The sequence below is a fragment of the Octopus bimaculoides genome, chromosome 22, assembly GCF_046866305.1.
Source record: "Octopus bimaculoides isolate indiv1 chromosome 22, ASM4686630v1, whole genome shotgun sequence".
Taxonomy (NCBI): domain Eukaryota; kingdom Metazoa; phylum Mollusca; class Cephalopoda; order Octopoda; family Octopodidae; genus Octopus; species Octopus bimaculoides.
The window spans coordinates 763,770-777,319 of record NC_142949.1 but is presented as its reverse complement, the minus strand read 5'-3'; the positions used below and the strand labels follow the sequence as shown (position 1 = coordinate 777,319).

The 13,550-nt window shown below is 34.0% G+C and overlaps 1 protein-coding gene across 1 annotated transcript in view; it reads right to left on the bottom strand.

Moving 5' to 3' along the window:
• Positions 1-5,411: 5,411 nt before the first annotated feature.
• Positions 5,412-13,550, bottom strand: part of LOC106877120 (uncharacterized) — a 26,318-nt gene continuing 18,179 nt past the window's right edge. Inside the window, exons 5-10 of the mRNA XM_014925916.3 lie at positions 12,784-12,916; positions 11,262-11,441; positions 10,218-10,403; positions 8,952-9,032; positions 6,663-6,874; positions 5,412-5,995 (exon numbers count right to left, since the gene is read on the bottom strand). Coding sequence (XP_014781402.2) covers positions 6,674-6,874; positions 8,952-9,032; positions 10,218-10,403; positions 11,262-11,441; positions 12,784-12,916 — 781 coding nt within the window. The 3' untranslated portion in view covers positions 5,412-5,995; positions 6,663-6,673. The remainder of the gene's footprint in view (positions 5,996-6,662; positions 6,875-8,951; positions 9,033-10,217; positions 10,404-11,261; positions 11,442-12,783; positions 12,917-13,550) is intronic.

Genomic DNA, 13,550 nt, shown 5'->3' with positions numbered 1-13,550 from the left:
ACATGGAAAATATAATTGAAGTGTATTGGACAAAATACCCTGGACCTGCTAGAAATAGCAGCCAATTTTCTTTAAACCACACCATTGTCTTTTAAGAAAGGACGCATGAGATACTGTAATCCTTAATATTCAGAAAGACAGGATGGTCACTCTCTTTTACTAGAAGTCAGTTTGATCTGCTAGAAATAACAACCAAAATTCTCTCAAATCCTAGCCTGTCATTAAAAAGAAAATGAAGGACACAGAATAATGTTCTGAAGTTACTATGCCTTAAAGAAAGCTGGAAGGTCGTTTACACGGTTACCTCCCTTCAGCTATATTTCATTAAAATGATTTTTTTTTTTTTCAATTATCTTAGATGTTTTCATAACCGTACGCATCTATTTATTATCGCCCCTTAGACAATATATTCTTAAATTCGTTTTGTATTTTATTGATAGCTTTAACATACATGCACGTATTTTATAAGTGACGAGATTATCATCATAACTTACAATCAAGAACGTTTAAAATAAGATACAGTATTTGTCACATAAAACATTGTGCATTATCCTGGAATATATATATATACATATAAACATATACTTATATATATATATATATATATACCTACACATAGACACATGTATACACACGCATACATACAAACATCTATACATGCATATATACATACATATGTAGATATATATGTATATACATACATACATACACATTCGTTTGTTTTGGTCTTTTGACTACAGCCATGCTGGAGCACCACCATTAGTCAAGCAAATCAACCCCAGGCCTTAATCTTTGTAAACCTAGTACTTATTATATCGTTTCCTTTTGCCAAACCACTAAGTTACGGGGACGCTAACACACCAGCATCGGTTGTCAAGCGATTTTGGGGGCACAAACATATACAACGGGCTTCTTTCAGTTGCCGTTTACCAAATCCACTCGCAAGGCTTTGGTCAGCCCAAGGCTATAGAAGACACTTGCCCAAGGTGCCACACATATATATAAATACATATGTATACTTACATATACATACACGCATTCTTTCTTTGTTTCAGCCATCCGACTGTGGCCATGCTGTATCAGCACCTTTAGTTAAATTGACCCCAAGACTTATTCCTTGTAAGCTTAGTACTTATTCTATCGGTCACTTTTGCCGAACCACTAAGTTATGGGGACGTAAACACATCATCGGTTGTCAAGCGATGGTAGACACATACATGACAGGTTTCTTTCAGCTTCTGTCTACCAAACTCACTCACAAAGCTCAAGGTTGGCCCAAGGCTTTAGTAGAAGACACGTGCCCAAGGTGCCATGAAGTGGGACTAAATGTGGACCCATGTGGTTGGTAAGCAAGCTACTGTGCCTATAATATATATACACACACATATATACATACATATACAGACATTCAACTCAAGATTTCACTTTGGCATGACAATGTTAATAACCTGAAATTAGTCAGGCAGCCTTTGGAATAAAGCATTAGGAAAGTACAGAGCATACGAAATTAAAGAAACTACATCTAATCCTCGGTTCTTTCTGCTACAAAATCCAGTGATCCGAGTTGTGTGTTTGTGCATCACCTCATAGCTTTCTCGGAGCTTCTAAAACGTAGAGCACTTCATCTTGGAGGTCGTAACAGCAATTAGCTAATGTAGTTGATTCTGTAATTCACAATCCCTTATTTCTTTCTGTGTGTGTGTGTGAACAAAAGTTTTTGGAGGTTGTTTAGCCATTAGATTAAAAGCCAGAAACACTGCATTTCAACCACAACAGATCCCCACATTTTCAGGTGGCCATCTTGGACAATATTTATCCAATACGTCCCCCCATTGTACAAAACAGTCGGATGTGATTTCAGAGTAATTTGACAGTTATTACTTCTAGACAAAACAAGGCCTTATCAATGCCCCTTCGTTAACTGAGCTGTTCACACAATGTTAATACTGAATATCATCATTACGTTCATTATCACAGATTTTATTTTGATATTTTATTAATATTTTGTTTTGTTATTTGGCCCTTAATTTTAAACTTTGTCATTATTCTGAGTCACTGGTTCAAGATGCTGTTATGTGGACTAATTAATAGACAAATCTCACCATTGTTAATTAAATAGATGGTATTTATCTGCTCCTAATAATAAAACAAGGTTTCAAAGAAATACAATAATAAAAAAACAGAAAAGCAAAACTTAATGGCTCGAGAATACTATTTTTTTATTATTTTGGGACCAAAAGCATTTGATTACAACAGATATATTTATGGTTCTCCTACATAATAATAATAATAATAATAAAAAAGAACAAAACTTTAAAATAAAACAAAACTACATTTTGTTTCAATTGTTCATGTAATTGTTCAAATAAAATCAAATTGATGTTTTCAAATGTGAACCATAAGACTTCCTATGATGATGGGAATGTAATGGGGAACGAAGAGATGGAGGGGGGGAAAAGAGCCCCCAGCGGGACATACTTCCAAGGATCAGCAGACAGCGTTGTTTGGTGTCAAGAGATGACACGATATTAGGGTACAGATTCCATTTCTTCTCTTGTTTTAGCCTTAAAGACATGCAAACAAATACACACACAGCTCAACCATTTGTTTATGAAAACAATCTGGCAATTTGCACTGAAGAGAGTCTATGTGTTGCCATTTATGAGAGAGAGAGAGCAATAAACTCAGCTAAAATTTATGGGGGGGGGGGATGGTGGTGGTAGTGGTGGAAGTCAATAGCCAGATACAAAAACATATAAACGTGGTGAGATGAAAGAGAACAAAAATCGAACAGAAGAACATGGGGGGGGGGGGGGGGGGAAAACAACAACAAAACAAAGCAGCCCTATATTTCTTAACACATAGATATCTTTATATATAATGTGAATGCATTCAATAGTAGAATGCAATCATTTGTAATGGCTTGAAATATTTACACCAATTTATCAGTAATTAGAGCCAGTTGCAACATCTGGTCCAAAGATCACTCCACCACCACCACCAAAAATAAAAAGTTGGTTAAATGCAAACACAACTATTTAAAAGTCATCATTTAACTGCAGTATTCACATGCATGCATGTATATATACACACATGCACATATACTATTTCATTAAAATGCAACAGTTGGGATTTAATGCAAACAATGATTTGAAAGAGAAAAATGCAAGAATGTTTTCTCTTCCAGAAATTGAACTCTGCCAGTCAGCTTCACAGGGCAAGAGAATTAGCAACCACACTATTTGTACTGTTTGCTAATCAAATCTGAGTAGGTGTGTATTTGTATGAAACGGGGGGGGCACTAATACAAGAAGGATTAAGTATGTTTTAGCCAGGAACTTTTCAATTTTGTTTAAGTCTTGAGGATCCATCTGGAAAAATGTTCTTCAGAGGCAAAAAAGAACCTCCCTTCCCCCCTCCCACAAGAAAAAAAAGGATATAACTATGAATACAAAATTATCAACTCAAAAAAATGAAGCCAACAATATTATTGAAAAGGTCAGATGAGGAGTTGAGTTGATGAGAAGTGATTGAGAAAGTCGGAATCAATGTTTCTATATGCAAATGACAGAAGAAAATATATCAGTTTCTGTGATCTTATGGGAGTAAAAATGACATTAATTTAGAGTTGATGAAGATGAGTTTCAGATTTAAAGCTACAAGGTTTTCTGGAATTACTGCAAAGCTAGTTTTAACTATTATTCCTTCTAAACACCAGGAACTGAACTAGTTGGCCCACTGCCACACAACATTGCCCACTAGAATCCATGTCAAAGCAGCTTCAAAGAGTCCTTATTGTTAAACTATAAACCTTATTTCAAGTAAAATCTTTGAAATGGAATAGATCCACCTTGTTGTTGAAGAAAGAAAAGGGAAAGAAAAAAAACTCAGGTTGTAATAAACAAAACAAAGCAACAAGCATAAATAAAGGAACTCTAGACACAAGATAATTATAATCCAAACACTTTAAATCTCATCTCCATATCTCATTATAACTAAAAATAGAAAAAAATATATATTTTATATATAATTTCATTTATATAGAATTAAATTGTTTAAAATATTCCATAACCATAAAACACAAACAGAGCTAAGAAAATAAAAACAATTACAACTTTATGGTGATGGTATGACTAAGAGATGTTCTCCATTACTCCTCTAGTTCATTAAAGATTCGTCTTTAAAGAAATAATCTCTCTCTCTCTATATTAATTTCTAACAAGAACTTTTAGAAAGGTTCTTTAGAAACCAAATTTCATTATTACTAATTAAAAGAATTAGCATCGACCTTTTGAAGCCATTGACATCCCAATCAAAGCTAAAGCTAGACATATTGTCTTATCGAATAAAAAAAAAATAAATAAGAAAATCATTTAAATAATTAGATGAAATTAAGTAAAGAGATAAAACTATGAAGCAAGAGCATTTTAAATAAGCAGCATGAAGAAACTAAAATGTGAATTTAAAAATTATTGGAATTGTTGGCCATTAAAATCTAAGTGGAAGATGTTAAAATCATCCAAGCAGAATAATATACAAAAGTAACGACAGAAGGGGATTAACTCCTCCCCTTACACTCCCACCCAATATTATATAAAACAGAATGTTATGATGAGTATAAAACATTTCAAAGTACAGGCACCATACATTGGTCTGAGATTATGACAAATTGAGGATTATTTTGGGGAGTGTCAAATGGCCACAGAAAAAAAAAAAAAAAGTTCATAATATGAAAGAGGTTTCCTTACTAGAATAGAAGACTAAAATAGCACAGTCTAATTATTTATAATGATAACTAATTTAAGATAAACTAATCTGGAGGGAAAAAAGTCTTGTAACAATGTTTTAGAGACTGAAAATTATACTAATTAACTAAATAACAAAATGCAAAAACTATAGACTCAAAGACAAGTCATGAAGCATTGAGTCACCAGATATTACAAAATGGCCTACAGAAGGGTCCATACATGCTGGCCTGCATATTAAACTCACAAGATACATAACAGAAGGGTCTGTACAATTTGGCTCAGATCCAAAGTGAAATTAACAGTAAAAATATTTGTTCCATATTGAAATATACCAATGCAATTTTTGGTTTTTAATATATTCTTCTAAAATTACAAAATATTTAACATATTTGTTCATGAGATGGAAATATGAGAAAAGGATCCCAGCAGCACCTAGTGATTAGGTTTTGATACAAAGACTTTACATTATTCTTTTCAAAGTCAAACAGTGCCACCGAGGAATTTTTGCTGGAATTTGCTAGATCTGGTTGATGTTAGCTGCTAGGACCAAGCTTTACAAGTGCTTATCAATATAGATATGATGAACAAGTGAATGCAAAGAACAAATTAAAAATAAAAATTCGAAAAATAAACGAAAACAAAAAACTATACAAATGACAGGTGGTTGATTGGAAAGGTTTAATATTAAAAACATAAAAATGTTAACACCAAAACCACCACACATGGATGAGATGATAATCTGATTAAGAAGTTTAAAACTATTGTTTCTCTTAAGTTCTCCACCCAATATCCCTGGAGATGAAATGGGATAGAGTAAATGAGTTTGGCAAATAGAAAGAAGGAACAGAGATATTCAGACTTGTGTCTGTAACGAGAGTCTCTGACAAGATGTTAGTGTCAATTATAAAACTGAAACAATCAATCATTGAAAGGAAAAAGGAAAGTTGTACAAATAATGCTAACTTTATATCTATATGTTCCATTAACAGTGTAGTAGTGGTGATTGTTGTTGCTGCTTGCAGTGTGTTGTAGTAGTAGCAGCACAGAGTTCCATGAACTACTCCATTGGCATAAAAATATCGGGCCCAATCTCCTACTGCTGCTGCTGCTGCAATAAGAATGGCAAAAGACCACACAAGAAAGATTGGTCTGTGGATGTGAAGATGAGTTGTGGCAGGAACAATAATGAAGCCAGTTCCACACAACAGCAAAATAGCCATTGGTTTTTATCAGAATGAGAGACGAATCTGAAAAATGAATGGAGGGGAAAAAAACAGTAAAACCAAAAAAAAAAAAAAAATAATAATAATAAGAAAATAAACAAAATAAAATTTTCAAAAATGGAACAAAGAACAAATTAATTACCCGTCAGGTAACTTCTGTTGTAGGCTACTATTAAGGTGAAATTTCACTTTTTAAATAAATTAAAACTGATGCCCATCGAAGTAAGCTAATTTACTGAGAATTGAGCAATTATTAACTATGATACTCAACGTAGTTTAACTGAAATGTTTAATACACAAAGAAAAGCTATTTATCAAAGTCATCACTATTGTCCTCGTGTGCTACAATTTTGAAAACCACTTTTGATAGAAATATCAAAACAACCGTATAAAAAACTTTACAATGTTAATTTAACAAAATACTATTAAAATTTATTCGTTTTGTCTGCAAATAAATTTCTAAAGAAAAGAATTTTTTTTTTTTAAAAAAAGCAAAAGGTAATTATATCAACTAGTAATTATTTTATTGACCCCAGAAGAATGAAAGGTAAATGAAGTGAACCTTGACAGGTTTTGAATGCAAACGAGGCACAGGTAAATACTGCAAAGACTTAAGTCCGATACCCATCGTCTTTAATGAGAGAGAGAGAGAGAGAAAAAAAAAACAACAAACAATAAGTGTGAAGATTACCTATGTGAAGTTTATTTAAAAGCCAAGACTGCTTTTAATGAGAGATGGTCTGATGGAAAGATTCTGTTTGGAATGAATTTGCAGTCAAGCACATTCTGTTTACTGGGAACTTGCAAGACACCGACAGCCTCTAAGCTGGTGGAACTGTAGAAAACATAATCCAAACATTCCCGGGTGTGCAAAGTCATGGTGGTCAAGGCTGGTTCATTACTCTTCAAAGAAATTGAAATAGTTAAAATATCAGTGAAATAATCACATTCCATTTTGGTTTCCTACAAAACTCTCACAACAAATTAACATTCATAATAACAAGCAGCTCAAAAAAATATTGATCTTTTAATAGTTTAACTGCAGGGGTGACGACCTATTCAAGAACAAAAAGAGAAATAAAATCCATTTAGGAAGATTTTCCTACCAAATAAACTGGATAATATTGCTTCCAAGTAATTTTCACAAAAATAACTTGTTCGTGATAAAATTGTTTGGAACAAATTGGTTTTCTAACACAACTATAGCTTTTATACTTATATACTAACACCACCAGTAGAGAAAAACAAATGTTAAACAATGATGATGGTGAGGAGTACCCATAGAGATGCCAGGGTAATTTTGAAAGCTAAGTTTATACAGAACCATGAAAAATAGAATTTCTTTAGAAATCAAGTTTTTTTTTTTTTTTATGTTAAGTCATGGGTTGTACCAATGGCGCAATCAAAGGAGAAAATATCTTTGAAAACTGTATCCTTTATTAGCTCAGAAGTGATTTTTATGTTTAAAGCAACAAGGGAATGCACTTCAGTAATCTACATACAAGAAGAAACTGTTTTGCCTCTTGTTACCTTTTTCCCATTATAATGGTGCCATTAAAATTATTGAAAACATTATGTGTTCAGCAAGCTGCTTGAAATAATCTCAACTATGGAACAAAATCAAAGACATAAATCTGTTTATAATATTATTCTGCTAGGAATAGTAATTTGTTGGTAACGTTTTATTCATCATTGTTTTAATGTCTACTTTTCCATGCTTGCATGGGCTGGACAGAGTTTAAGGAGGTAGATTTTCTATGGCCTAATGACCTTCCTGTCACCAATCCACACTTGTTTCTAAACAAGTAATATTTCCCTATGGCCAGACATATTTTCACAGAATATTCAAAATAAAGACCACTCTCTCGAACATGGGTTGCGTGGATCTCCTTGACAGCATTGCACAAGTACAACACGAGATCTTGTCGTTGGTATATGTACATCTTTTACCATACACTGACCATGACTGTTGTCAACAGCTGGATTTGGTATAAACATCATGCCAGGTTGTTGGGTTTACAACCAATGAAACACACCGTTTTCCAAGGGATGATTGCTGAAGCACCATGCCCTATGACACCACGCTCGGCAAAAATCATCTGTAGGAAAGCCCCAGTGGCTGACATCCGCCTGAGTACACACCTGATTGACAGTGCTGCGAATACAAGGACTGTCAAGCACGCAGTCAAGTGAAGTGATGCAACATGTGGCTATGCTTGAACAAAGAAACTCTTTCATGCAATTCCATGTTTGCAAGTGACATTCAGCAAATCAACTCAGTTTGACTGACATTGTAGTAAATATGTTTTGTTGTTTAATTAATAGTGCTAGATAAAATTTGTACTCTTTGAAATGTTTAGTGAGATGCAAAGACCTATGTGCCAAATTTGGACCATTCGGTGACAATTCCTTAACAGTCAATTGTGCCAAATTTGGACCATACCATATGATTTTGATTTTTGTATCCATTTGAATATCAAATTTACATGGAAAATAATTGTGTTGTTGGATGTAATGAGCACGTTCTAGAGGGTTAAATAAAAGGTAAAATTCAAACAGTTTCAGGTAGTTTGGTAACCAAATTACAGGTTGTTAGGTAACATGAGTTAATTAGATGAAATTATGACAAAATGTTTTAACTTTAGCATACTTCAAAATACTATGTTCTATATAACAGAAACAATTTTAGTAGGGATTAACATAACTTTTATTGATAATGTGTGTATCAATGAAGTCTCTTGACACTAAAAGTCAAAAATATTTATCAGGCAAACAATACAATTTACTAAGATTTCAGCTACAATGCCATTGATGACAAATAAGTGAAATTCATATAATAAAGCAAACATTATAATGCTTACTATGAAGTAGAAACTAGATTTATGTTTTAGTAACAGGTTATCCAACTATTTTCTCTCTAAACCCCACCACCACCCACAAAAATGGAAGAAAAGAGAAATGCAGAAACAATAGTTCTTACCTGTACAACAGCATAGGCACTCTTAAGACTGGATGAAGTGTGCTGGAATCCTTCCCAAAGATGATCTACAAGTGCCGATTTCTGTAAAATATTCAGCAATTTAAGAAATTCATTCTGTTTCTTCAAACTTTACATTGACTACTACAAATCAGTAAAATATCTACCAAACATCTTCCACAAACAAACTAATTTTTCCTAATTACTATATTAGAACTACATCTTTTTTATTTAAATACAAAACTTTATGTACACTTGTATTTTATTGAACAAACTCCAAAATGGGGGGGGGGAGAAAGTGAAGGAGAGAGAGAGAGAGAGAAGGGGGAAGATAGAGAGAAAGATTTATCTCATCATTTTTTATTTTTGGGGTTTAGTCATTGGACTGTGGCCATGTTGGGGATGGCCTTAAAGGGTTGAGTCAACCAAATAGACTCCAGCATTTATTTTTGAAGCCCACTACCTATGTCAGTCTGTTTTTGCTAAACTGATAAGTTATGGGGACTTAAATGAATAAACACCAGTTGCCAAACAGTAGTAGAGGATAGACACAAACTCAATGCAATGGGACTGACCCTGAAACCATGTGGTTGGGAAGCAAACTTCATACCACCAAAATCCAGCACTTCACTATATCTGGCAAAGACATTTAGGGCTCAATTATCCAGTCTATCTACTTAAGGAAAGTTAGAGCCTTCTTAAAACAGCAAGAGAAAGAAAAAGATTGAAAACACTCTTGCAAATACTAGTGTTTCAACTTATGAGTTCAAATTTTTTTAGTATGAATAAAACCTGCTATAGGGTGCCCCCCCCCCATCGAGCGGGGAGGTGTCAGTTAACCACCTGCTACAGGCTGGCCCCTTGTCCAGTGGGGAGGTGTCAGTGAACCACTTTTATACTGGCCAAGTTACAATATACCACAACAGGAGAAAAATAAGCTGCAGCTGCATGTAATTAATAATTCAATTGAGAATTTAATTTAATTTTATATAAATTTGTTCCATGGTGAAAAGTGAATTGAGATCAGTTTTGGACAGGGTTCTTTCTTCAAAGAAAAGAGACACGTAGTCCCAAGTTAGATTGAGAAGATCTTAGAACCAAAGACAGCTCCGATTTTCTTGCAGTGGAAAACATTTTAGACTGATGAAAAGTTTGGCATTTTGGAATACGTGAAGTTTAATGGTTAAAACTATAAATGAAAAACGATGAAATCTAACAATAAAAGATAACTTTCTTAAAGAAATTGCACATAAAAATAATAAAACCTACCGATCCATCGGGCATCTCCATTGTTTTAGAAGATTGTAAAAGCTGAATCATGGCATCTGCTAAGTAACCTTCCGATGCCAGTTGATAGCCAGGGGACTTTGGGCTAGAATTGAAGTCTCCACAAATCACATGAGGGTTAGAGTCACTGCCAGCTCGATTTACAACTTCCCTGATAGCTCGTGCAATCTAAAACATAAGAAAAAAAAACAAACTATTAAGGTTTTTCTCCATTGGCACAAGGACACAAATTTGTATTTGTAAGTCAATTGAAAACCAACCATGCTACTTTTGTAACATTTTATTGATGTAAAATGAAGTGAGACAAAAATGACCTGAATAGGAATCAAACTTACGACTAAACTAAATAGACTAAACAATCTGATATTACATTTCTGCAATTCTTCCATAACAAGGATGATAACAGCCATCATTAAGGCCACACAATTAGAGGAAGATCACTAATTAATTGAACAGCATAATTATTGATTGCAATTTTGACACCCCACCACCACTACCATATCTAGTTTATCTGTTTACCCATGTTACCATTTGTTAGACAAATATATTGAGGTATAGTTTTACAGCCAAATGCCCTTCCTGTCACTAATTTATACCTGTTTAACCATTTAGCATTTAAACTGGCCGTAAAAATAAACAATCACGTCAATAAAATGATTAATTTTAAAAAATGTCAACATGCTAAAGAGTTAAAGTAAAAAAAAATTTTATTCCACAAATCTTAGAAAGCAGCAGAGACGATGACACCACCACCTGCAGCTCAGCAATTTTTGGAGAAGCATAAATTGAAATTAACTCTCACATACACCAGCAAAAACTGCCTCTATCGCTCTATGTACATTCACATACAAATGACAAGCTTCTAGTTTCCACCTTATCAGATTTTATTCCAAAATATTAGCCAGCCTGTGTTGAAAGATTTTTGTTCAATATGTTATACAGTTGAAAAGCAAAGCCAGAACCACATAGTTGCAAGGCTATGCCATCTTAACAGCAAATACACTGAGCCCAAAAGAAGTCACTTACCTGGACACACTGAATGTTCGGAAGCTTGAAATTGCCCCAGTTGATATGAACATTTCCAACTGTGATAAACTTGCCAGTATTTTTACATCGAAGCCTTGTAACAAGAAGTACATCAGGCAGACACATGAAGCGACGTACTGATTCTTTAACTTCTTCCGAGAGACTCATTTCTTGAATGTCCTATACAGAGAAATACAATTGCAGCCACGTATTAAGTAGAATTAAAAACTTAACATTTTTGAAGAGGACTTGAGATTTGGTCCAGTAGAAAAAAGTTTACATCAAAATTTCTGCAATGTTATAGGAGAGTAAGTGACACCTCCAATCAAGTTTAGATGTAATTTTTTTTATTTAAAAGCAAAATATATTTATCTTAGCTTCAATAATAGAAGAAAGCATAAAGAATTTCAGTTTTGGTCCCAAGCAACAAAAATTTGTATTAAAAAAAGTTGTGAGGTAAAATATCATGAAAAAAAATAGAAGGCAAAAATTTGTTGCTACAGGTAGATTGTACTAACTAATTATGTACTACTACTATTTTTTATAATTGTAAAGTATGTTTAGAAAGTAGTTACTATGGACTTTTCATAGTGAGGCCAGGCAGTGGACAAGTTTCATGACCAACCATTTCACCTTGGTGAATAGTTGGAATTAGAACCAGCCTAGAAGAACTGAATACAGTACTGCTATTTACAAAGACAGCAGCTCTCCTCAGCAGTCATTTTACATCCATTGTTCCATGCTAGCATGGGCTGAACAATAAATACTATTGAGGCTTTTTTAACAGCTGGCTGCCCTTCCCATTGATAACCCAGGGGATATTTTTTTGTTTTGCTCTACTTGTCTTCAGAAGCACAGTTATAAGGATAACGTTTCTCACAAGGAATGTCGAACAAAAACTGTTTTTAGCTCAATGTTTTCATAAACACACAGATTGTAAACACTCACTCAGACACACACACACACACACATGCGTGCAATGAACTTCCAAAGTTTCTGTTTATCAAATCTGGAGCCACGACAGAAGACATGATCCCATGCTAACATGCAGTAAAACAGAACTTGAGCCGACATGAAACAAAGTGAACTCCATATCCCACACGACCAAGCCTAGTTGAGTGGGAGAGAACTTTGGGTTCTTTAGTCTTGGATGTTACAAGGCCACCACTTCACCAGTGCTGGAAAAGAAAAAACAAAACAAAAACAAAACCCACTGTGTAAAATGGCAGATATTAGGAAGGGTACCAGTCATTAAAACCAAACCAAAGATATTAGAGTGCAGCAGTCTTGCAATTTGTTGGGTCCTTGTCAAACTATCTTGCTGATGCCAGCATGAAAATAGACATAAAATGATAATGATTACAATGACGATTCTGTCACATAAATTGCAGAGCTAGTAACAGGATTTAAAGAGCAAAAGCTCCTCCAGGCTACTTGTCCAACAAGTGTAATGAACCTGTCCTCAGTGATCCTGCAGATGAAGCCCAGTTGTCCACAACAAAAGAGATATATATATATTTACCTTGTCTATTAACTGTTTGAGACTGTAAGCTGTATTTTCAGGATCAGAAAAACGACTTGTCTTATAAAATGTTGTTTCCCCTTCATCATAGTTTTCATGAACTCTTTTTTTGTAAAAACCTTCATACCCCAATCTGAAATTAAAGTAAAATTAATCAATAAGTTACAATGTTTTAATTAAAAAAAAATACAGCTTACAGAATATATTATAAATTTTTTAAAATTACAAAAATACAGAATTACAACTCTTCATGGCAGTGAATGCAGACAACATTGGAATGTTCTTGGCAAACATGGATATTACAATTCTTACATGTAGTACAAGTCTTCCTGTCTTTTTTTAGGCCACATAAAGAACATCTTCCTTTTTCTTGGGCTGAGAAATCTCAAATGAAGTTTTCTTTTTTTGTTTCGTTAGAAGACTGTTGTTTATCACGTTCTTGTTTAGCATTAACTCCAGCAAGCTCCTCTCCTAACGGAATTAGGCACCGTCTTCTTTTATCCTTGAAACTTTAAAAGTGAAGCAGTTTAGCAACAATGAAAGCATTCACTGCACTTATATCAATCATGTTGTAGAATATAACCATGGGCCATCTTCGAGTCATTCTGTTGTAAGTGTATATATATCCTTACCATCTTATCTAGAGTATCAAATCCTCCTTTTGTTTTGTTGTAACATGTTATAACTCCAGGTTTCTTCTCAGCACTTTTCGAATCAATTGAAGGCTGAGAATGCATTGTACTCATAAGTGTGACTCTGTAATTTTT